The 25,358-nt window shown below is 40.2% G+C and overlaps 1 protein-coding gene across 34 annotated transcripts in view; it reads left to right on the top strand.

Moving 5' to 3' along the window:
- NTRK2 (neurotrophic receptor tyrosine kinase 2) overlaps window positions 1-25,358 on the top strand; it is a 371,518-nt gene that overhangs the window by 52,683 nt on the left and 293,477 nt on the right. For all 34 annotated transcript variants that reach the window (XM_067041231.1, XM_067041225.1, XM_067041227.1 and 31 more), the window contains 5 exons: window positions 3,574-3,710; window positions 4,225-4,357; window positions 6,799-7,104; window positions 19,846-19,881; window positions 23,149-23,249. In XM_067041231.1, the coding sequence (XP_066897332.1) occupies window positions 3,574-3,710; window positions 4,225-4,357; window positions 6,799-7,104; window positions 19,846-19,881; window positions 23,149-23,249 (713 nt within the window). The remainder of the gene's footprint in view (window positions 1-3,573; window positions 3,711-4,224; window positions 4,358-6,798; window positions 7,105-19,845; window positions 19,882-23,148; window positions 23,250-25,358) is intronic.

Raw genomic sequence — 25,358 nt, 5'->3', positions numbered from 1 at the left:
TTTACATTCCCACCACCAGTGCATGAGGCTTCCCTTTTCTCCACATCCTTGCCAACACTTCTCATTTGTTGTCTTTTAGATAATAGCCATTTTGAAAGGTGTGAGGTGATAACTCAGGGTGTTTTGGTTTGCACCCTGATGATTAGTGATGTTGAGCCACTTTTCATGTGCCTGCTGGCTATCTCTATGTCTTCTTTGGAAAAATGTTTATTTAGATCCTCTGTCCATTTTTTTTTTTTTTTTTTTTTTTTTTTTTTTTTTAGCGGTACATAGGCCTCTCACTGTTGTGGCCTCTCCTGTTGCGGAGCACAGGCTCCGGACACACAGGCTCAGCGGCCACGGCTCATAGGCCCAGCCGCTCCACAGCATGTGGTATCTTCCCAGACCGGGGCATGAACCCATGTCCCCTGCATTGGCAGGCGGACTCTCAACAACTGCGCCACCAGGGAAACCCCTCCTCTGCCCATTTTTTAATTGATTTTTTAAAAAAATGTGGAGTTGAATGAGTTCTTTGTATATTTTGCTTATTAACTCCTTATCAGATATACAGTTTGCAAATATTTATCCCATTCAGTAGGCAGCCTTTTCATTTTGTTGATAGTTTCCTTAGCTCTGCAAAAGTTTTTTAAGTTGGTTGTAGTTACATTTGTTTATTTTTGCTTTTGCCCCACTTTTCTGAGGAGACATATCCAAAAAACCATTACTAAGACCAATGTCAGAGAGTATACTGCCTATGCTTCCTTCTGGAAGTTTTATGGTTTCAGGTCCTATATTTAAGTATTTAATCCATTTTGAACTTATTTTTGTTCATGGTATGAGAAAGTAGTCCAGCTTTGATTCTTTTGCATGTAGCTGTCCAGTTCTCTGAATACCATTTTTTGAAGTGGCTGTCTTTACTGCATTATATATTCTTGCCTCCTTTGTAGTAGATTAACTGCTCATATAAGTGTGGATTCATTCCTGGGCTCTCTATTCAGTTCCATTGATCTATGTGTCTGTTTTGGTGCCAGTACCATACTCTTTTGATTACTGTAACTTTGTAGTATAGTTTGAAATCAGGGGGCATGATACCTCCAGCTTTGTTCTTCTTTCTCAAGATTGTTTTGGTTATTTGGGGTCCTTTATATTTCCATACAGATTTTAGAATTATATGTTCTAGTTCTGTGAAAAAAAACATTTGTATTTTGATAGGGATTGCACTGAATCTGTAGATTACCTTGGGTAGTATGGTCATTTTAGCAATATTAATTCTTCAAATTCATGAGCACCATATATCTTTCCATCTGTTGGTGGTGCCTTCAATTTCTTTCACCAGTGTCTTATGGTTTTCCAAGTACAGGTTTTTTACCTCCTTAGTTAGATTTATTTTTAGGTATTTTATTATTTTGATGCAATTGTAAATGGAATTTTTTCTTAATTTCTTTTTCTGATAGTTCATTGTTAATGTATAGAAATGCAACAGATTTCTGTATATTAATTTTGTATCCTGCAACTTTATCAGATTCATTGATGAGCTCTAGTAGTTTTTTGGTGGTATCTTTAGGATTTTCTACATATAGTATCATGCATCTTCAAACAGTGACAGTTCTACTTCTTCTTTTTCAATTTGGATATATTTTATTTATTTTCCTTGTCTTATTGCTGTGGCTAGGACTTCCAATACTATGTTGAATAAAAGTGGTGAGAGTGGGCATCATTCTCTTGTTCCTGATCTTAGAGGTAGTTTGAGTGTTCTATATAACAAGTTTTGTAGAATTATAGACTTTTTAAACTATGCGACTATGTATTTTGATTTAAAAAATGCATATTTTGAAAAAGTCACCTAGATCATAGCACTGGCCTCAAGGAGATTTTTAAAAAAATAAACCCATTTCTTATATATTGCCATGGCATGCTTCTTACATTGGAAAGCTTGATTGTCATGGAAGTTGTCATCAGATATTAGAGCTAGAAAATTTTAGAGCTAGATCTTCTAATTGAACAGTGTAATTTTACAGAGAAGAAAACACATTGAGAGAGGAGAAATGACTCACCCAAGGTCACACAGTACATTCCAGATTTAGGGTCTAGGGTTCCTGACTCCTGACCCAGTGTTCATTTTGGTTAACTGCACTGCCTCTTGATCATTTGTATACACTTCATTGCCCTGTCTAACTCAGAGTATTAGGGGGCTGTTTGCAACCCTGTGAAATATATAACATTGCTCTCTATTGGACACTGGCAGGAAGGAAGGGTTCTGAAGAAGTCACACCAGCCACTGAAAGCTAGATCTTATTGGGAAGTCCTCTATCAATGGTGGGAGTACCATGAGACATATACTGTATAAGTTTTGCTATAGTATAGTTTCAGTAATAAATAATAATGGCTTTGTCAGTAAGGACTTGCATTGTAAGAGAAGGATTTATGCATAGTATGGTGAAGATGACGGGTCAGATACCACTAGGTGGGCAGATTAATTGCAGTTTAATGGCCGTTGAAGGTGAATTGCCTTTTCTGACCTCTGGGTTCCTCCTGAGGGTCATAGTTCCATGGAACACAGCTGTTGGGGTGAATACAGTCCTAAGCAGAGTTTCTGATACCAAGGGAGGGGCTTGCTTGACTGGCAGGATGTGATGTATTCTGAGACCCACCTTCATGTTAAAAATACTATGATTAAAAGCAGTATAAACCTCCAAATGGTGTACTAGTTTAATGAAGTGATAACATTAATAAAGAAGAGCCGGCTTTTGAAATATCAAAGTATAAAAATGATGCTGTCCTGAAATATTAAGAAATGTTTATAAGCATCAGAATTTCATCCAATAACAGATACTTTCTCAGGGTTTTTCCAAAAAAGAACTTTTCATTGGAATAACGATACATATAACTTTTTTCATCATATCATAGATAGGGTGACCAATTTTACCTAAAATATTTAACTATGATTTATATAGCTTTGAAACATTCTAATGCTTTTATGGTTCAAGCTTTATGTCTTTGAAAAATGCTTTGAAACCCACTTCCACAGTTGGACTCTTTCAAAATGTAGGTCTGATTTTTAAACCTATATTTCAAAATCATAGTTTGTCTCTTTCAAAATCTAGTTCTGGTAGTGAGTTAGATTTATGAGTTATTTTATGAAAAAAGTGGATTTATGCAAAAATTGTAGATGCCTCCCACCCTTTTGTCCTTGACTATAAAAAATGGAAGAGAGGAAACTGAGGGAAAAATAAGATGATCTACAGATAAAATGACTGTTTATGTGCAAACAACTGGATTGATAACTGTAAAACGGAACAAGAGCTAGAAGACAGAGCTCTATAAACTACTAGGGTTTTAAAAATAAAAGGTTACTCTGCAATGATATTTTTAAGAAATGTGTAAAATTTATTTTCAGATCTCATCACATATCTTTTAGTTCACATCAACTCTGTAAAGCTCATCAATCTGGCACTTTTTCAGATCAACATAAATCAGTCTCAGAAAGTAAATAATTATTGAGTTTAAAGCAGAAAGAGTTTTCAACTTGTTGCTGATTTTGATAATGCATCTAACTATCTGTATATGTCTTCCTTTACTTTCCTTGCTGCATAGGTTTGCCATCAGCAAATTTGGCTGCACCTAACCTCACTGTGGAGGAGGGAAAGTCTATCACATTAACTTGTAGTGTTGCAGGCGATCCAGTTCCGAATTTATACTGGGATGTTGGTAATCTGGTTTCCAAGCATATGGTAAGGCTTGTGTTTGACTGTGCGTTCATAGAGATGAGAGTGTCTCAAAACTTCAGATTGTATTAACCTAGAGAAAATCATTTAATATTTTATAGGGCCACACAGATTTACAGTGAGATTTTGCTGTGCATTTACTTTCTATCTATTCTTACTTAACAAAGACTAATGGAGGTTGCATTTTAGTTATTTATAGCCCATAGATTGGAAAGTCTGTAGGTCTCTAGTAAGCTTTTTATGTCACTGTGAGCAAGGTGAGTGACTCTCCTTGTGGTCTTTTCTCTCGGAGGAAAGTAGGTAGGAATTCAAGGATTAAATCAACTTCACACATTAAATAACTGAAATCTAGAGAAATAGAATAGCTTCTGATTTACTCCTTTGCCTAAGCCCGATTAGGCTAGAAACTTTTTTCTAATGTTATAGATGATTTTCTGCAGTTAGGGGAAGAAACCTCAAATCTTGTTACTTTGGGTTCAGTCCTAACCAAGATTATTTTTGTCTGTTAATTCATTTGTAGAATGAAACAAGCCACACACAGGGCTCCTTAAGGATAACTAACATTTCATCTGATGACAGTGGAAAGCAGATCTCTTGTGTGGCAGAAAATCTTGTAGGAGAAGATCAAGATTCTGTCAACCTCACTGTACATTGTACGTAATCAGATCGGCATGTGTTTTTAATAGCAGATGATTGTGGATACACCTACATTTGTGGTTGGGGCACTCTGGGTGCTGCTTTAGTGCATTAAAAAGTATATGCAGTGTTTTGTGTATCGTTAATTAAGAAATATTATCAGCCCCTTTCACTTGTCCTATTTCTTCTAATCTCTCTTGTTCATGCGTTATCTTTAAGCTTCTTTTTCTATTTTAGGCGTGTCCTCTTGTGCCTTCCCCTGTCTTGTCTTTATAGAACATATTTTGAGCTGGTTATCCTCTTTTTGTTAATAAGTTGTAGTTTAAATTCTGATAAACCAGTTTCTAAATTTTCTTTCTCTGTAAAAGCAATATGAACCTTTAAAGTTGTGATACCTAAAGTACTGAGCTGGCTGTTCACAAACACCTAATTATACTGTTGATACAAAAAAAAAAATACCCCATTTGTTTGACATCAAGCTTCTGTGGGGAATTGGAAGAGTCCTACTTAAATGACTGAAAATTATTATCACCTGCAAAAAAACTTTTATAACTGTTTTAAATTTCTCTCTACTGAAGACATACGATATTAACGTTTCTTAAACATATGTGCATTATTTTCCAGTATTATAAGCAATACAACGTATAACTTAACATTCCGGATTGTTGCATTCAGTGTGATTGGTGTACGTATTCAGTAAAAAATACATAATCTTCACATGAGTGGAAATTCTGAGCTGCCATGGTATAAAGTAACGAGGTTTTACTCTGTTTGGATTAGGATTTGGATGAGAAAAACACGAGTGTGCATGTGTGTAAGTATGAATATGCATTACACACATGTAGGCACAAGGTTTGATACACTGGTTAACATTCACTTATAACACACATTCATATGTGATTGTTGGAGTGAATGATTGAAATCACCAACCTTTTGTCACTGTCAATACTACCCTGATGCCCAGAAGGTCCTGGACTCATAATTTCTCATCATTTTGACCCACATGGAAGCTTGAAGTCAATGTCATCCCCAAACACATGCAACCAGTTTCCAACTTTATGTCCTTAAGTCAACACCTCACATAAAGCTCATTTGAGCATGGTGACAGGAAAAAGAGAGGCCTAGGCATGGGCACCTGGGCTGGTAGGAGGAAGGTAAGTATTGTCCCTGCCCCATCGTGGTCCTTGTGTTTGTAACACAGACCTATAAGTAAGGGCACTCCAATTCAAATTTTTCTCAGTTTAGGTTAGTATCTGTGTAGTCTCCATGGTCTGGAGAATTGGCCTTGTCTATCAAAGTTTAGATAACAAGTAGAAGGAAGAAGTGATAAAGAATATTAGCAACTGAGACATCCTTTGCAGTGATCCCACTCAGAGTGTATTTGTTAGCAGGCTATGACTTCCCCCCCTTTGTGTGATGAACGTATACAACCAGGAAGCAGTGCATGAGGGGAGTGGCTACTGGATTAGGTATTAGGAGATCTGGATTCCTGTTCCAGATTTTCCTCACTCCGTAACCTTGACCAAGTCACTTAACCTTATTGCACTTGGGTTTCTTCATCCGAAAAATGATGCTATTAGGTCTCAAAGGTCTCTTCCAGTCCTTGATTTTATAATTATCAAAGTCAGACCACATAATAATAAACAATTATGAGGGATTTAAAATAGCTTCACTCAGGATAAGTACTCAGTTTAAAGATGCTACTTGATAATGTTTGTTTCCTCTAAGAATAAAGTGCTTTATACTTCAGGTTAAAATAATCTCGTTTGTTCAGGTTTAGATAGGACCTCAGACATTTAAAGGATCAAAACTTTGATATCTCCAATTCCAGCAAAAATGGGCTGTAGTGTAATGAAAAGTAGTGCTTTTAAAGAGAGTTTCCTATTGACCATTGGCGAAAAATATCAGTTTGTCAGACTTTATAATAGTCAATCAACATCGATAGCAACATTCATTGCATTGACCAGTTTTATTTGTTTTAGAAAAGTTATGCAAGATCAGGGCTTCAGGCAAGATACCAAAGTCATTTTTGTCGTTATTTGTATTATTTAGTGAAGTCCTGTAAAAATAGTAGTCCTCAATGTTTTGGTGGTTAATCTCCATAGTATCAAAGGCATATATATTAGAAACCAAAGTCAACTTCAAATGAACGCTTTCCACTGTCAGAAATCTCAGAGATCAGTTTGGAGTTGGTTCTCACACTGAATAGATGTGAAAATGACTACAATGCATGGGCTTTAAGCAGAGCAGGGAAAGGAGTCTCTCTGAAGCTCTCTGTAGAAGTTAAATCAACCTTGATGATGATACAAAATATTGATGGATTCCAGAGTTGTGGGTCATGTGTTTTCTTAAACCAAACAATGGTTGAATAAAAATCCCCTATTGATGACACAGAGATCTGGAGATGGGGAGAATTCTGAGCTTTCTGATGCTATTAACTCTCTGTTTTTCAATTTAGTTGCTCCAACTATCACATTTCTCGAATCTCCAACCTCAGACCACCACTGGTGCATTCCATTCACTGTGAAAGGCAACCCCAAACCAGCGCTTCAGTGGTTCTATAATGGGGCAATTTTGAATGAATCCAAATACATCTGTACTAAAATCCATGTTACCAATCACACGGAGTACCACGGCTGCCTCCAGCTGGATAATCCCACTCACATGAATAATGGGGACTACAAGTTAGTAGCCAAGAATGAGTATGGGAAGGATGAGAAACAGATTTCTGCTCACTTCATGGGCTGGCCTGGAATCGATGATGGTGAGTACCTGATGTTTTCGCATCTGGGGAGAAGATAGGGTATATCACTCAATTACTGACAACATCATGCCAAAGCCAAGTCCAGGGGCAAGGATTCATACTCTTTCCGTGGAGGTGATGGGGATGGATAACTTTGAACAACATTCTGATAAACACACCTTTTGCTCCGGACGCGCAGACTCAGCAGCCATGGCACATGGGCCCAGCCGCTCCGCGGCATGTGGGATCTTCCCGGACCAGGGCACGAACCCGTGTCCCCTGCATCGGCAGGCGGACTCTCAACCACTGCTCCACCAGGGAAGCCCAACACACATTATTTTTCTCTCAAGCGTTACATGCGATTTTGTATCCACAACGGCAAAACCCAAACAAATCTGTGAGTGGGTGAACTGTATTTGGTTGGCTCATGAACTATTTAAGATATATTTTCTAGTCCCTTATCCATTTGGGACTCAGAGTCCTGCTCTCTCATCCATGGATGAGAAACTAGTGTGGTGGAATGTTTTGCTTACCTGGGCTGACTGAGTTGTGGCATCCTTTGATGGGATCCTGAATTGTTTTTCTAGGAGTGGTAAAAGTTCCAATCTGACCAATGGTTTGGGTTGGGAAAAGGATGGCTGGCATCTCCAGCAGTCCAGTACATGGTCAGCAGAATAATTTCGGTGGGAGCCTCAGTAAGAGCAGGAATGATGTCATGCATTTACCTGCTTTAGATACTCTTGCTCAGTGAAGTATTCTTACTTGCTTGATTGTGTTGCCCAAATACCTGGTACTATTGTAGAGACTGAGCCCTGTGTTTGGATACTGGGACCTGTACATGATTAGAATTCCTCACCATAATAGCCCCGAGTTAATCAAAGCCACACAAAAACAGCCTTGCAGAGGGGAAGGGAAAATAGAAACTTGGAGGCCCATGGCGTAGGGGCTGCTTGGGCAGCATGTACTAGTGTGGCTCGCAGGGCAGCCACATGGACAAGGGTGATGGCTGCAAGCCACCTTTACCCAATGGGAATGCAATAATTCTCATTACACAATACATCTTCCTGTTATCCTGGTACTTATTCAACAGCTTTTTAAATGCACAGGCTTCCTTAGTCTGCTCAAAATGTGATTTGAATTATATAAGTTTGATTTACAAACAGCCTTTCAGGAGCACATAAAACAAGCTATGTTTGTATGAGTTACCCAGACACCCTGGCAGTTGTTGTCTGTTTCATTAAATCTTCCTATTAATTGAGAGTTTAGTTGCTTGGCTACATTTGCTGTAGTAAATCGCTAGATTGCTATGTTCCTTTCCCTGCATGTTTGGAGGGATAACAGCTTTATAGTTAAATCCAGAGACTCTGCTTTTGGGACAAGTGCTTTTTGTCTGTTCTTAAATCAACTTTTGATTTGTGAATAATTTTAAATATACAGAAAAGTTGCAAAGGTGGTATCCAGAGTTCCCAGATATGCCTCACCTTGTTTCCCTGATGCTAACATCTTGCATTACTTACATTTGTCAAAACTAAGAAACTGACATTGGTACCTTACTCTTAACTAAACTTCAGACTTTATGTGAATTTCGCCAACAACTGACTTTTGAAACAGTTGGAGGTGAACTTGATTCCAGGGTGAAGGTCTGGTGTTTAAAAGTTTTAGAAGTGGTCTGTGTGCTTTGATATGAGCACTCTTCTGTCAGTGTAAAGCCAGTAGCTTCTATTTTAGATAGGATTTTGATGTATTTTCTTTTGAACATTTCTGTATGGTACCAATATTTGGTAGAGCTTAACTCCTCTTATCTCTGTGGCCTCATTTTTATCGATCACTTTTGTTAGTTTTAACTTAGCTAGTGATAGGAAAGAATGGTTTTCTGGCATAAGAATATTTTGGAGTCTCTCAAATGTCCCCTTAAAAGGAAATACTTATTTATCTAAAACAAAAATTAAGCCACATTTTATAAAGATGTTCTCTTCTCTCCTTTTTTTTCCATTTTCTTGTTCATTTATTCCTTTTTATCAGATCTTCAATGTAAATACTGCTTTTAAAAAAGTCTGATTTTTTTTTTCTTTTTAAGTATTTACTCAAGGACCAGCTATCAAGGAGTCATAAATGAAATGTAAATGAAAGAGACTTGGCCCTGGGTGATAGTGGATATAAATGGCCCATATGGGCCATAAACCAGTTTGACCAATTAGAATGTGACCTTACTTGGCTTTGTGTGATAGAATCTTTGTGGGTATTTATGAGATTTGTAGTCGTGGCCCACAGATAATGGCTTTTCTTAGAATTGCTTTCTTTCCCTCTTAACCCTCTTTAAAACTAAAGAAAAATAGACAAATAGCATATATCTGTATGTAATTTCCCTGCTGGTCTAAACGTACATTCCAAGTTAAGGACATCAGGTCACATTTGGATTTATAGCCCTTCAATATTTCTGCTGTCATCTTATAGTAATTGCTCAAGAAGTTTAGCTCCCACAAATCTTTATGTTAAGAAGTTTCAGCTACTTTTTTCCCTAGTTGTTTTGATGAGATCCCCTTTTTTCACACTGGGAGTTTCTGCACTTACCAGGAAGCAGGCAGCCTGGGATCCCTGTGAAGCTGGTTGCATTAACGTATGAAGCCAGAAGAATTAAAATGGCAGCTCTTTCATCCTTGGGCATGTGTGTTCCTCATTCAGCTCAGAACTGAGATTTCTGTGAAATGGTCTCTTTGCTTAGGAATTCACCCCCTCTTTGGAGATAGAGAATGAAGCGTGTTGAAAGAAATTAAAACAGAAATAAAAACAAATAAACAAAAAGTTCCTGATAAAAGAAAAATGGGTGAGCATGGAAGAGGACGGCTGACTGAACCTAGTGACAGTCCCGATTGCTTCTCACACAGCATGGTGTAGAAACGTGGGATGTGGTGGCAGACACTCTGCTTTCCACTTGGAGCAAGGATGGTGCAGAGACACCCCAAGCCAGCATCAGCCAGGCCAAGAGGGTGCCATCGATGGCGTGTGAGGTTGGGAGGAAGGCAGTAAAGATCCCCATATAATGTCTCTCCACGGTGCTGGGACCTGGCAGAGTCTGACACCAGACACCAGCCCTAGCCAGGGTGCTGTGAGGAGGGACAGGTGTTATCAGGTCTTCGGATGTCAGCAGGACCCGGGTACCAGGCCAGTGCGTTTTCTATCGGATCATCACTGGCGGCCTGGCTAGCAACTGAGAAAGGGAGGAAAGACTTTCCCAAACTTCAAACACTAGATCGATTGTTTCGGATCCCATGCTTAGAACTGAACTCTGCTCTGATCAGTTTTGAGTTATGTCTAAAGCACAACATGCAGTGTAATCTAGAGAACGGTGGTGTTTATCTTTCTAACACATAGAAGAGCACAACTGGTGACAATCAAATTAATATCATTTTGTTTTGGTTTTCCATCGGCCCTTTACAATTTAGTCAGTAAGAGTAATCTTCTCGGGTTCCTAGAATAGTCGCATTGCACCCTATATTGCATGTTAGAATCAAACGGTGAGTTCTAATTGTTGTTTTATCTTAATTCATTTTTTTTTTTTTAACATCTTTATTTGAGTATAACTGTTTTACAATAGTGGGTTGGTTTCTCCTTTACAACAAAGTGAATCAGTTATACATATACATATGTTCCCATAACTCTTCCCTCTTTTGTCACCCTCCCTCCCACCCTCCCTATCCCACCCCTCTAGGTGGTCACTAAGTACAGAGGTGAACTCCCTGTGCTATGCTGTAGCTTCCCACTAGCTATCTAATTTACATTTGGTAGTGTGTATATCCTATCTTAATTCATTTTTAAAGACACATTCCTGGGGCCCATCTCTGGCAATTCTGATTCAGTGGCTCCAGCTTTGGCATTTTTCATTTTTGAGATTCCCAGTGACTCCAATGTACAGCCAAGTGTGAGAGTCACTGGTCTGGATGGGAGCTCTGACCCAAGTAAGATTTTTCTGCTCATTGTTGAGTAACAGACAATCCTTTGGTCACTTGAGGTTGTAGACAAAATCTCAACTGAGAAACAGGATGTCTCTTCTGAGTTAGAAACCAACTCTAGACTTGCTTTGAGGGTCAGTCTCCTCTCCCCTCCCAGTTTGGGCTGGCAGCACGGGGCGGGGGCTGGAGCTCGCTAATGAGGTGGAGGGGTTGGGCTTGGGGGACAGAGGGCGGGGAAGTGTGCTGGCTGGTGGCTCTGTGCTCTTGGGACCTGGCGGTGTTCAATGCCGATTCACCGATCTTGTTTCCTGGAGACCTTTGTGGAGATTCCTCTCTCTGCAGCCCCCTCTCCTGCAGTTCCCACGATATAAATGCATTTCTTTTCTGGCTGCTGGAAGCACCTCCTTCCTCAGCATCCAGGAATGCAGCTTTGTGCTTTGGGGGTCCCTCTGGCCCTCTGGACTCCCCGTGCAGACTTCCTCCCAGGCTGCCTCCGTCTGGTCCACGGGGAACCCTAGTGATCCCTTGTCCTGACATTTCTGGGTGTACAGGTGGAACCCAAACGTACCTCCACAGGTGGCCGGAGCCTTCTCTGGCAGAGCCAGACGCTTGTCCTCTGAGCCTTTCGCCTGCAGAGAACACAGGACATGTCCTCAAGCTCAGCCGGTGGAAGCCCCGTGGTGGGGTGGTGACGTTGGCAACACTTCTCCCCAAAGAAACTTCTTTATAAGTCCTTCCTTTTTCTCTCCTCTCTGGGACCTTTTGAAGTCTCAGTGTGAATCAGATGTTTCAAAGGACAATGGATTCAGTTCTCAGCCATTTCCTTTGTGAATTCCGCCTGTGAGTGTCTCATGTTCACTTTGGTGTCGGTTACTAAGGCAGGAGAGTCTTGCTTAACATCCTGTTGTACTAGAATCCTCGGAGTTTGAACAACTTGTCAGATCTCTCTGGAGGTTTAACAAACAGAGGGTGCTGGGCTACCCACCAACAGGCAATAAAACAAAGCCCTTTCTCCCAATAATGGAAAACACTGCAACCACCCATAAAATGACAAAAGATGAAGAAACACTTGGGCTTTCATTTCTGTTGCCTGCTTCTGTTTGTGGTGGTCCTCACCCTGGCTTCTAATTCCCAGGGATGTCCCTGTCCCCCTATTAGGCAGGATCTACTCATGAAAGGCAGGAAGGAAAGCTATTCAGCTGAAATTGTAGGCAGTAAGGGACAGAAATTGTAGGCAATAAAGAATTAAGCACTCCTTCGAATGTTCTCTTTTTGTGGAAGCCCTTGAATAGAAAAACTAAGTGGAATAGGTAGAACCTCAAAAATTTTACTTTTAATGAGATACCTCCTGTCTTTTGCTGTTGATCCAAATGACTCGTTCATATCTGGTGTCTCAGCTTGGAATTTAAACAGTTATCCCCCCTCCTCATTATTCCAAAGGAAGCTTGGCACAGGGACAAGGGTTTGGGTTTGGAGCTCAGAGCTGATTCACATTAAGAGTTCTGTCTTTCATGACCTGTGTGGCTTTGAGTGATTTTCTTACCACCTCTGAACCTAGCTTTGCTTCTCTGTAAAATGTAGGGCTCTAGCGCCTCCTTAGAAGGTGGTTGTGAAGGTGAGCGTGTCTGGGGAGTGCCCTCAGGGTACCTGACCCGGCATAGGGAGGAGCTCAGTGTGGTCCTCTCCTGAGAGAGGTGTGAGAGCATAATGACATGGCACCCATCCTCACATCCCTTTGTGCTTATGCCTTTAGGAAGAAACTTGCCGACCAGAACCGCTTTTCTCTCAGCTTTGGCTTTGTCCTCCCTCATCTAGAGGCTTGGGCTTGCCCAGAGAAGAGGACCTCCAGACTCTGCCCCCTGACTACATGAGCTTTCTAGACTTGGCCCTTTCAGGAGAAAACTAAGTCAGCGTTGGGCTCCTAGAGAGGGTGGGTGAATGTGAGCTCTCTCAGGTGTCTAAGCTGTCTCCTCCCCGTCTCCATTTGGAGTGGGGTCCAGACATGTGCCACTGGGGACAAAACACACCTCTTGCCCTTACCCCTAATATTTTCTGCAGTCGCTGCCCTCCCCCCTCAATATTTAGGTATGCTATTTTCAGGTTTGCTCTACGCTTCACTGAAAAAATTGCTATCATTTACGTCCACTGGGGCCTTTTGACTTCGGTCAAACTTGCCATGGAACCAGGGTTTCTCAAACTTTGATGAGCAATTAGATCTTCTGGGAATCCTGTTAAATGCAGATTCTGATGCCATGAGTCTGGAGAAGGGCTTAGAGTCTGCATTTCTAACAAGCTCCCAGATGGTGCTCAAAATCCATGGACCACACTTTGAGTGGTAAGGGTAGTTCGCTTCTGCCCTGCAGAACCTAGCCAGGGTCAATTGTGGGGGTGTGTGAGCACTGAAAGAACTGGTCAGGCATCTATCAAGGTTACCTCACTGACTCTCCAAGGGTATTAACCAGCAATAATGATAAAAATGTGGAATAGTTGGTGCACAGAGATGCACTCTAATTGGGCTTGGCAAAAGATTGGATGGCTTAAGGAGGCTTGGGAGAGTGAATAAGTAGAGACAGCAGTGCAGGCACACACATAGAAAGCATGGGGTTATCTGAGGATTCTCCAAAGATTCTGCTGTATCCTATTTAGCTTACAGGTCAAAAATAAGACTTGTCTAAGATGAAATTGATCCATTATGTGGATGTCACTGGAATTCAATCCCACCTATAGAGAAGTCCCTTCATGAACACGAATGTGTGAGGGGAGATTAGGAGTGGTGAGGGTACCTTTTAAGCACAATTCTAAGCAGAAATTCATGGCAGAGAGATTGCTTGTGAGTGCCATGAGGAAGAAACCTGGAGCCTTTGCTAGCATCTTTTGATTAGATAGCACAAGTTCTAAGAATTTTCAAAGTCAGATATTACTGTAAACGTGAACACGTTGATTGCTTAAGAGTAGATTCTCTTGTTGAAATCATTACTCAAATGATTAATACGTTAGGCTTGGAATAAGCCTAGCCAGAGCACTAGATGATAAAACACCCGGGTTTTAAAGCTTTCCATTCTTTAGGCTGTATATAAAGAGTGCCTTTAAGGCCCACTCATTCAGGAAGAATGTCACAGCTCAAGAATGCTCATTCACACAGCAGTGGGAATCAATGACTTATGCTGCCTAATTCGGGAGCAGTTGCCTCCTATGCAAAATGTGCGTCAGGAGCAAACTATAAATATTGGAAGAGTTTTCCCCACAGCTTTTCATTTGTGCCGTTTTATCCAAAGATTCTTGACGTCTGGATGAACTGAATTGCCCTCAAACTAGCCGGTTTAGGTTTGGTGTACTTAGGCCAAAGAATGTATAGTGGGGAAATTTCTCCAAATGTTACACATTAAGAAAATATAAAGCCCCCCCCGCCCCCCACTACTTGTTCGTAAGGCCTTTTGTCAGGACCCATGTCTTGTCCTGGGAGTGAAAGGACAGAACGTTTTACCTGCTTTTCTGCCTTGAAAACGGAGAAGGGTATGGTTCAGCTATAGACTCATAATAATCATGATAATTAAGATTTATACTTAAATAGCTCTTTTTGTCTCCAGAGTACTAACGTTAATTAATTATGCCTCCTGAAGCTCCTGAGGAGTTGCCAAGCCAATGCTATTATCCTCTTCTGTCAGATGAAGACTCCTTTGTTACAGAAAATGGGAAGAGGCTCCCAGTGCTTCATGGCACAGTAGTGGTTCATCCAGAAAGAAAACCCAGATGTCCGAACCCCTGACGTTTTCAGGCCCCGAGTTCAGTCTGCCATTTAGACAGGGAAGAGGAGAAGGATCTGGATATCAAAAGGCAGACTGCCTTGAGTTAGAAAACACTGTTGACAAAGCAAGGGCAGTTTATTTGAAAGGGACAAATCTTTTGCTATGCCTTTATCATATGGAATTCTTTGAAATATTTTTTAAGATCACACTAAAAAGAGTCTGCAAAAAGAATTGCAAGAAGTCTTAAAAAAAATTTTTTTTAGAGCATTAGAGAGAGACTAAAAGCTTAAAAGAAAGAAACAGATGTGTCTCCTGGCCTCCACTATTATTTTTATCTTGAGAGCAGAATGGAAAGTGAACCCTCTGGTCAGGCTACCTATCTTCCCACAATTTTCTTTTTAATCCTACAAATGTGCTTTTCCTTTTACTGTAGAGTTTTACAGTTAAAAAGTCATGAAGATTTTCTCATGAAGATTTATATAAAGTCATAAGATTTACTCACCAGCTATAAATGAGATTAGAAAATGGAAGTAAACAGGTTTGCATGAAGTCATTTAGCATGGAATTAAGAGGATGGTGGAGTGCTTTGGTTTGATATTGTTGAGGGGAGAAAAATGATTTTATTATCCATGTTTAGAAGCCTAAATGCCCAAAGGGTCTATCTCTTGGAGGTGCAGACATGGTACGTTGAATACCAAGCTTTGTCAGGAGTGTGTGTGTGGTTGTAATACAGTTTCCATTGCTCTCTTCACTTGGGGCATTTCAGATTTCAGGCTGCACTCTGGACCTTAGTCCTCTTCCTAATTCCTGACAACATGCCTTGGGTCAAGAACGAGGTACTGACAGAAATGGAAGAATTTGTTGCACCCATCTTCTCAGACCATAAAGAGATGCAGTCCTTTTTCCCTCCCCTTGAGTTTTGGTTGACCTTTTGACTTCTTTTGACCAATAGCAAATGGGAGAAATAACGCTGTGTCAGTTCTGAGTCTAGACTTTAGGTTGGCTGGAGATAAACACCAACCTTGGGAAAGAGGTTGTGGAGGATTACGAAGATATGGAGAGAAGCCCAGCCAGCCCTAAACTGTCCCAGTCATACCAGCCGAGGGGCATGGAGGGAAGGGAAGCCAACTTGGATCTTGCAGTCCCAGCTGGACTGCCCCAGTCAACAACACATGGAGCCCATTAAGCGCTGCCCAAATTGAAGAAGTGGGACAAATAAATGGTTGTTATTCTTATTGTTTTAATAAAAAAAAAAAGAAAAGCACGAGATACTAGTGAGTGTAGCACCTGGAGATGCTCAGCAGACTCTTGGGAAGATAGTACTTGAACATCAGACAAGCAGACATTGGCACTTGTCTGGTTTTGGTTGGTGTAGCTTCTGCTCTTGAGTGAGCTGTGGAGGTAGAGATGGTCTGCTGCTTGTTCAGAACGCCAGTGGGTTAAGGGAGTTCCAAGATGTCCATATTTTATTCTGGAGATTCCCAACATGAAACGTTAGGTCTTGAGGCCACCTCTGCTACCTCTGTCTGAAATTTCTTAAACAGAGCTACTTGGATAGTCTTCAAGGAAACATAACCCTTCTCAAATCTCCACGACAAGTGCATTACTCAAGTGCATTTATCTTTCATTCATTCTCTTTTCACTGGCTTTTTCCCTCCTAGCTCGTGTTTGTCTTTTCTCACTCACCTTTTAATCCTGATTATCTCCAACAGTGGTTCCTACCTTTAGCATATAACGGTACATAATGAATGAATTTAAACTAAGTAAATTAGACTTTAAAATGGCAGGGTATCTTCAAAATTTGACCATTGCCAAAAGTCTGAAAAGGAAATGGTGATTTTTTTTCCTGTGTCTGCATTTAAAATGATGTTAATAACTACTGTGCTATTGGCGTGTAAACCTCACTGGAGGTTAGCTTGACAGAGAAGTTGCTAGAAGCAAAATAATCTGCTTGATAAGCTGGGGTCAGCTGGAGTAATGTGACCCTGGCTTTTCATAAAGTCCAGGTCTGTGTATCCGTCCACATGGCAGGCCTCCTAAACCTTCGTACAGAAAGAGGCATTTCTTTCTTTCGATGAGTAGATCCTCGTCAGACATAGTACAGTATGGTAGGGAAGGAAAAAAAACCCATTATTGTTCCTCCTACGTTGTCTTTCTGTGAGTTTCATAATCTTGCACTAAATTTGGCTAATCCTGACAATCAAAGTGAGATGACAATACTTCTCATGCATCTGGGACAATGAAACTAGGAAAATATAGTGCTTTTCAGAAAGTGTAGACATGACCTAATGGTTTTGATGGTGAATTTGGTAGAAAAGGCATGCACTGATATGAATTGGAAGTCGGGAAAAGGACCTGTTTTCCAGATTCTAAGCTAACCTATTTCCTTTTGATCCCACCCCAAACCCCAGTTTTCTGTACCTGACATTTGCTAAATTGAATTGATTCGACATTTTGGATCTTCCTGGGGCTTTGTGTGAGTAATGTGTTTGGGTGTTCCCTTTCTGCGGTGAGCCTGAATACGCCTGTATATCAGTCATATTCACTGAAGCCCTTTCACGTGTGTGGTGTAGATACATCTGGCTCTGCATCCTGAGTCTTTTTACTTTCTTATGCAATCGGGTGGTGACTACATGTGGGGTTGCTGAGAGCCTGAGAATAAATCAGGGTGACTGACTGGTCCCGATTTTAGCACTACAAATCCTATGCCCAGGGAAAACCCTCATCCTGGACAAATTGCAAGGATTTGTTTGGAACTATCCCAGTTTAAAAACTGAAACTCCTTGGCCTCAGGCCATCTTGGTTGGTTGGTTGGTTAATCTAGTACAAATGAGGGTCCACATACTTATATCCAAATACTTAAAAAATATAAATCCAGTTAAGGAATTGTTAAATAGTTTCTATCCTCCTGCCTTGGCAAATGTATGTTTATAATGACTTGGAAGTCTGGGTCTGAAGATCAAATTCTCAGACTCTTGGAGTTCCAAGCCAGAACATAGTGGTTTTGGTAGAGCTGGTCCCGGCCGTGGCCCCTGCCCTGTGCCTCCGGCTACATGGCGAGAGGTATAATGAGAGGGGATGGGTGTGCATGTGGACACCTTAGCCCACCCGTCCTCGCTCAGTCCTCACCCCACCCTTGGGGTCTTGAGTCAGAGGGAGGGCACTCACACTGATGATGAGGCTGCCTGGAGCTGACCAATGTAGGGGGGAGGCTGCCTAGTCCCAGCAAGTGTGTGTGGGGCCTGTGTTGAGGGAACTCTGGGTCCCGGGGACCTGGAGTCAGGTCTAGAAGTGAAGAGTAGACTGTAGTGGACGGATGCCTTGCAGATTCAGATGGTAGGTTGAGGGCACAGTGAGAAGGAGATCTGAGTGGGATCTTCTAAAGTAACAGATTACTGAGCAGTTCAAAGAATGACTTGCTCTCTTGGGATTATAGAACCTTTCCTTCCGCAGTGGTGGAAAATCCTCACCTTGTGGGGACACTTCAGGGGATGAGTGGGTGTCCTGCAAGTGATATTCCCAGGGCTGCTACTGGGATATTCTCCTGCTTTATTCACCGAATTACCCCTCAACCTGCAGGGCAGCTTTCAAGATCCTTCTCAGGAATGTTATATCAGCTACAAATAATTCTGACAATGCATATTGGCATTTTGTAACTCAAAGCTACTTTGAAGTGGTGTTTTAGATTATAAAATTCAAAATACAATTGACTGGAATCGATAACTTAGCATGAATTCATCAGAAGTGGCTGCACAGGTTGTGCACTGCACAATTCCAGATGGTTCCATTAACATAGATGATAACCTTAATGGTGCCTCCTAGAGTTGTACAAAGCATGGACTGCATGGCAGTATGTAGCATCCCTGAATCGAAGTGCCCAACAATCTACTTAATTTTTCCCCTGCTAAAATAGATATTCTTCTAGTTGAACTGTGTTGAAATTCTAATTTAGCATTAGGACTACTTTTATTTGGTTCTTCATTTAGACTAACCTTGATTCTTCACTGGGGAATACATGAACGAAACTTGGCTCAAGTTTCACTTATTTTAAGTATTTTTCTGCTAAGAATTCAGAAATGAAATGAGAACCAAGTAAACTTTATGGTTTACAAGTTTTACTTTTTCACATGGTAAGGAAAGACTAAAAGCATAGAAATGAATTTGGAAATTCATTTTGTAATCACTTAAATATTACATCAAAATTTAATTTTAATTGCAAACAGGCTTTCATATAGACACACAGTTAGTTCTGAGTGAAGAGTAAGTAGCAAATGTTTTTTGTCACCGGTTCTTGTTGACAGTGATTTTAAAAAGTTAAAAAATTTTTCTTTTTTGCAAATTCTCTTAGGAATATTTTTAAATGAATATTTTGACCATCTTGGAGACTAAAGACACATCCAAAAAAATTAAATGGTATACTCTTGAATTTCTCTGTGATATAACATTTATTTATAATCTCAGTAGAGAAAGTACATTTATTTTTCTATGTTGTATTAGGGTAAAAAAAAAAAAAAGGGTTTATTCTGTCATGGAAATGTCCTTGAAGACCAAGTGGAGAGCAAAATTGTGCTTTAGGTATTATTATCCAGGCTGGTTAATAACGTGTTTGTGAATACAAATGGACCTGCCAAAACATAGTTTGAAAGTAACCCCCAAACCATCAGAGAATAACAAAAGTGGCATAGAAATGATCTGTTTCTGTAATAAAAATACCAAAATTACAATTAAAATGACCAAGTGTTTAATAGAAACAGTTTTTTAAAAAAGGACAGGTTCATAATTCATTGACTGTTGAATATTTTCTTGCTAAAGTGATTTATAAATTCTGTTTATCCTTTTCTTTCCTTTTTTGGAGGAGGGATGGAGGTTGTGGGCTTGGAGAGAACAACAAGGTTAACATGAAGCAAACTTAAAATTTCAGATTTTATTTCCCTGTCCTATAAAATAGTCTATTCAATTAGAAAACCTTCAATGTATATTTAGCCAATTTTAGTGGGTATAAGTTACTGATTTTTTAACTTCAAATGCATACTTAACAATATATCTTTGTTTTGTTCTCTTTTTAGGTGCAAACCCAAATTATCCTGATGTAATTTATGAAGGTAGCTATCCTGTGGTCTGTATTTTGTATTTTTTTCAAAATGTTTGTCTAAAATGAAATAAAACAATTAAAAGAAGAACTAACTTTAAGCTCAGTTAAATATACACTTCAAGCATGACATAGGCCAAAATAATATTTCAAAAATCATTCAGTAGTGATGGCTGTTTTCCCTTGATATTTGCAATGCCTGTAAATAACATTTTCTCTCTCCTGCTTGTTCTTGGAAGTAGTAAATCCATTGCGCTGTAACAGACATTTTATTTCCATAATTGGGAACTAATTACCTGTTTAAAAGCCATGACTACCAAGAAAAGGGAGGTGTATCAGTTTCTGGCTGTGACAGAAAACCCAATTCAAAATTATGTTTCTTACAAAATGAGGAAGGCTGGCTCATACACAGGAGCCTCACAGGCAGGGCATGTTTTTTTTTTTTTTTTTTTAAATTAAATTTATTTATTTATTTTTGGCTGCCTTGGGTCTTCGTTTCTGTGCGAGGGCTTTCTCTAGTTGCGGCGAATGGGGGCCACTCTTCATCACAGTGCGCAGGCCTCTCACTATTGCGGCCTCTCTTGTTGCAGAGCACAGGCTCCAGACGTACAGGCTCAGTAGTTGTGGCTCACCGGCCCAGTTGTTACGCGGCATGTGGGATCTTCCCGGACCAGGGCTCGAACCTGTGTCCCCTGCATTGGCAGGCAGATTCTCAACCACTGCGCCACTAGGGAAGCCCCAGGGCACGTTTTAAGGTTGGTGAAACCACCAGCACAACCATGTCATCAGGGATCCAAGTTTTTTTTTTATCTCTGCACTCTCCTGCACATTGTGCTGGCTTCACTGAAGGCTGGTTTCTCTTATGGTTTTAAGATGAGTCACTCACATTGATGAGAGAAAGGGAAGAGCTTTTGAAAGTGTTCCAGAAGAAAGAGAACTTTCCCAGAAACCTCCACCAAGCCCTCCTTGTATCTGATTCAAGACTCAGTTGGGTCATGGTCCATTTTTGCCTCCACTACTGATAAGAGGGCTGGATTACCCTTGACTAACTAGACCCACCCCTGGAGTTTCGATCAGCTTCCCCAGAGGATGTACTTGATCCCCTTAAATAAAATGGGGTTCTCTTAGGAATGTGGAAAGGAAGAAACCAAAAGATTCCCTATATTAGCTTACCAAATATCTTTACTTTGCTATTTTAATTGAATCTCAGGGCTGTTTTACTAGGTATGAAAATCCATCCTTAATAGTTTTCAAACCGCCTTCATGACCAGGAGGCTTCCGTTTGGGGAAGTGGCAGGTTAAATTTCAAGACTTGGCTTGAAATTTAAGATTGATTAAAACTTACATTGATTAAAAAGATACACTTATATATTTATTCTATAAAATCTATTCTTTACTTTTTTTTTTTTTTTTTTTTTTTTTTTTTTTTTTTTTTTTTTTTTTTTTTGCGGTACGCGGGCCTCTCACTGTTGTGGCCTCTCCCGTTGCGGAGCACAGGCTCCAGACGCGCAGGTTCACGGGCCCAGCCGCTCTGGCGGCATGTGGGATCTTCCCGGACCAGGGCACGAACCCATGTCCCCTGCATCGGCAGGCGGACTCTCAACCACTGCGCCACCAGGGAAGCCCTATTCTTTAATTTTATATACACACCTTGACAAATGTGTATATTTATATTTTTGATATAAATATAGTTTATAATTTTAATATAAAACAATTCTCTGTATGCTTATTATATGTGTGTATATTTAACTGGAGCTAATTTTAACTAGGGAATTACATTGTCTTTACTTGCTTTATGCATGTTAAGCCATCTTTCCTTCAAGCTGTGGTTTGGATAATTTTGTGCGTGTGATTTGTGTATTTTTATTTTTATTTGTTCTGATATGGCTTAAAGAAAGAGTATGTCAAATTGTGTCACAGAGAAATATGTTTGAATTGTGATTTTCAGTTTTAAAATTATGTTTTGGACTCCTTTCCAATAACTTTTAAGACTCTAAAAATGTCATCTTTCTATTGGTCCCAGATCACACTTTGGATCTTTGGGCTACAATGTCATGATATTAAACTGTAGATACTTCAGTGGTTTAATTTTGCATGAGTAGCTGAAGAGGGAATAATATGAAGAGGGAAAATAAGCAAATAAATGATATCTCCTGTTTGATTGAAATATTAATAAGTTCTAATATATTCAAAATGAAAATGGTGAGCATGTAGTTTTGCAGTTAAAAATAAAACAGCTACAGATAGAAAATATATGCTTTTTCTGTTAATTTTCATTCGCATTCAAAGGAACACTCTGCTAATAAAATTATAATTTAAATTGGTTGCCCTGAGGCCAGCTTGATAAGTCTACCAAGGGAAGATTAGCTAGGGCTGACTTAATGAGGTTGTTTGTTCAGAATGGAAATTGAAGGCACCATACTTATTTAGAATAAAAATACAAAAATTTATAAACAACGTGGTATGCAATAAGTTTACCAAAACCTTTTTATGACTTTTATATGTAATATTGTTAATAAAAACTTTGCCTACAAAAAAATCATTTACTTATATCCTGATCCCTGTAGACTAAAACTGATTCAGAAGAGCAGCTACATTTGAGAACTGAGAACATACCCTCACAATTCTAAATGTTGTACTGGTGAAGTTCCCTATACATTAATTCTGAAACTGATATATTGGCAATTCAGAACTCTTCAAAAAAGTTCAGATGTGGACCCAAGTTCCCTATTGGTGATGATTCCACATTCTACCTTGAGTGCTTCTGCCTCGGAAATCAGAGCTGCTGATTTCAAGCCTGGTTCACGTCTAGGCTCTGTTGCCTTCTTGCCAGTTGACTTTAGACTAGTCATTTAACATCCCTTAGCTCTCATTCTGCAGCTGTAAAACTTGTGTTTAGACTCAATTTCCAAAGACCCTTCCAGGTCTATAAATCTGACTCTTACATGATCGATTCTCTTTTGTATTTTCATTAAATACTTTATCAAAAAAGGAATATATTCTTATGTGCAAAGAAAAACCCTAGACCTGGCTTGGAATTTGACCAAACAAAACAATGATGTAAAGATCTGGGCTGAATATAATTTTGGCATCGCACAGTCCTAACGCTGCAATGGATTTAACCCAACGGCGGGTCACGCTTCTCCCCACCCACGCTGTCAGTGGTTTGGAATCGTGTAATTTGTCTTGCTTCATTCTGGGTTGTACTATGGCCTCATGTTTGTTGGCTGCCTAATGACAACTTCATGCTTCCTTCTTTTTCCCCTTTCTCCAATTTAAGATTATGGGACTGCAGCAAATGACATTGGGGACACCACGAACAGAAGTAATGAAATCCCTTCCACAGATGTTGCTGACAAAACCGGTCGGGAACATCTCTCGGTGAGTGGGATACTTAAGTGTTTCGTAGAATGGTTCTGAGCATTTTGGATGCTTGAATGTTGGTGGAATGGAGCTGCTTCAGCGTGAGTTTTTCAACAAAACATATTTATCGTTCAGCTATAAATAGAGTGTTGAAGTGTGGAGGAAATAATGGAAAGGTTTAAGAGAGTGATAAAGATACCATATATCCTCTGACCTACTGCTGGTGATTCCTGTTTTAAATATCTGTCCTTTAAAATATTATTACTAGAAGAGCAAGAAACCAGCTTTCTCATTCAGGGACATGTAGAGTTCTTCCTGTCTCCCCACCTGTCTCCTTAAATATTTTAATAAAAATTTCAGTGTCCACCAGATGTAAGGAATCCAGTAGGTTCTGGAAGGGACTGGCCGCGGGGGGGATATAAACATACGAATGAAACACATATCTGTCCCTTTGGAGCTTACACTTAAGTCAGAGACCTGAGATGTGAACATTAGTACCTAAATTACAAACAGAGGCTGAGCAAGGCAATGCAAGAGAGTGAAGGAGAGGGGCAGGCGCCCTGTTCCTTCCTGCTGGGAGAGCCAGAGGAGTCTTTGTGGGACAGGTGGCATTTTCCATGGCCTGTGCAGAATGCCTGGGATTTGGACATAGCGGAAACGAAGGGCAGGGTGTTTTGGGTGTGTGAGCCTGAGCCTGCAGTCTGGAAGCATTCTTGCTTGGAAGGTAAGACATATGAGGGAGGGCGGTCCGAGGCAGGGCCATGAGGTCTTGAACCACAGTGCCAGGTAGTTAGCTTTATGGTGCAGGGAGGAGCATTGAAGGGGGCGTGAGTGAGCAGCAGGGCTGCATCTCCCCAGGACTGTGTGGCAGGGCTGGTCTGTCAGCTGCTCAGGTCAAAACCCAGCAGATTCCTCCATTCTTTCCTTTTCCTCCCTGTCTTATGCTCCCAGCCTAACATCCCGTGAGTTCTGCCTCCTTGTAAACCGCCAACCCATCCATATCTCCCCACCTCCCCAGCCTCAGCCACAGGCTAACCCAGAGGCTGGCAAACTATGGCCTTCAGGCCAAGTCTGGCTTATGCCTGTTTGGGGGCAGTCTGCAGGCTAAGAATAGTTTTTACATTTTAAAGTGGTTTGAAAAAAAAAATCAAAAGAGGGGTGACATTGTGTGACAAATGAAAATTTATTGAAATTCACATGTCAGTGTCCATAAATAAAGTTTTATTGGAACACAGTCATGCCTATTTACATATCATCTGTGGCTACTTTTGCGCTCCAGGGGCATGTGGAGTAGTTGCAGCAAAGTCTGTATGGCCTGCAATGCTGGAAATATTTACCACCTGGCCCTTTGCCGAGAAAGTTTGCCACAATTACTTGTTCCTGGATGACTGCCACAGCCTCCTACCCTGTCCCCCCTCCCACTCCTATTATCTTCTGGCCTTTCTCCATATAGCAGCCTGAGTGACTTTTTAAAATAAGTTTTTTATTTTATAAGTTTCATCTGTACTACCTTGTGATCCAACATCTGAATACACTACAAAGTGATCATCCCACAAGTCTAGTTGTATCCGTCACCATACAGTTGACCTCATTTACCCATTTTGCCCATCCCCAGCTCCCTTCCTTTCTGGTAACTACTAATCTGATCTCTGTATCTATGAGTCTGTTTCTGTTTTGTTTTCTTTGTTTGCTTGTTTTTCTTTTTTGTTTGATTCTACAAATGAGTGAAATCATATCGTATTTGTCTTTCCCTGTATGACTTATTTCAGTTAACATAATACCTTCAAGGTCCATCCATGTTGTCACAAATGGCAGGATTTCATTGCTTTTAATGGCTGAATAATATTCCATTGTGTATATATACCACATCTTCTTTATCCGTTTGTCTATTGATGGACACTTAGGTTGTTACCACATCTTGGCTATTGTAAATAGTGCTGCATTGAGCATACAGGTGCATATATCCTTTTGAATTAGTGTTTTCGTGTTCTTGGATAAATAGGCAGAAGTGGAATAGCTGGGTCATATGGTAGTTTTATTTTTAAGTTTTTCAGGACTCTCCATACTGTTTTACATAGTGGCTGCACTAATTTACAGCCGCACCAACAGTGTATGAGGATTCCCTTT

The sequence above is a fragment of the Kogia breviceps genome, chromosome 8, assembly GCF_026419965.1.
Source record: "Kogia breviceps isolate mKogBre1 chromosome 8, mKogBre1 haplotype 1, whole genome shotgun sequence".
NCBI classification, from domain to species: Eukaryota; Metazoa; Chordata; class Mammalia; order Artiodactyla; family Physeteridae; genus Kogia; species Kogia breviceps.
The sequence above is the reverse complement of the archived record's forward strand: the minus strand, read 5'-3'. Positions and strand labels throughout refer to the sequence as shown.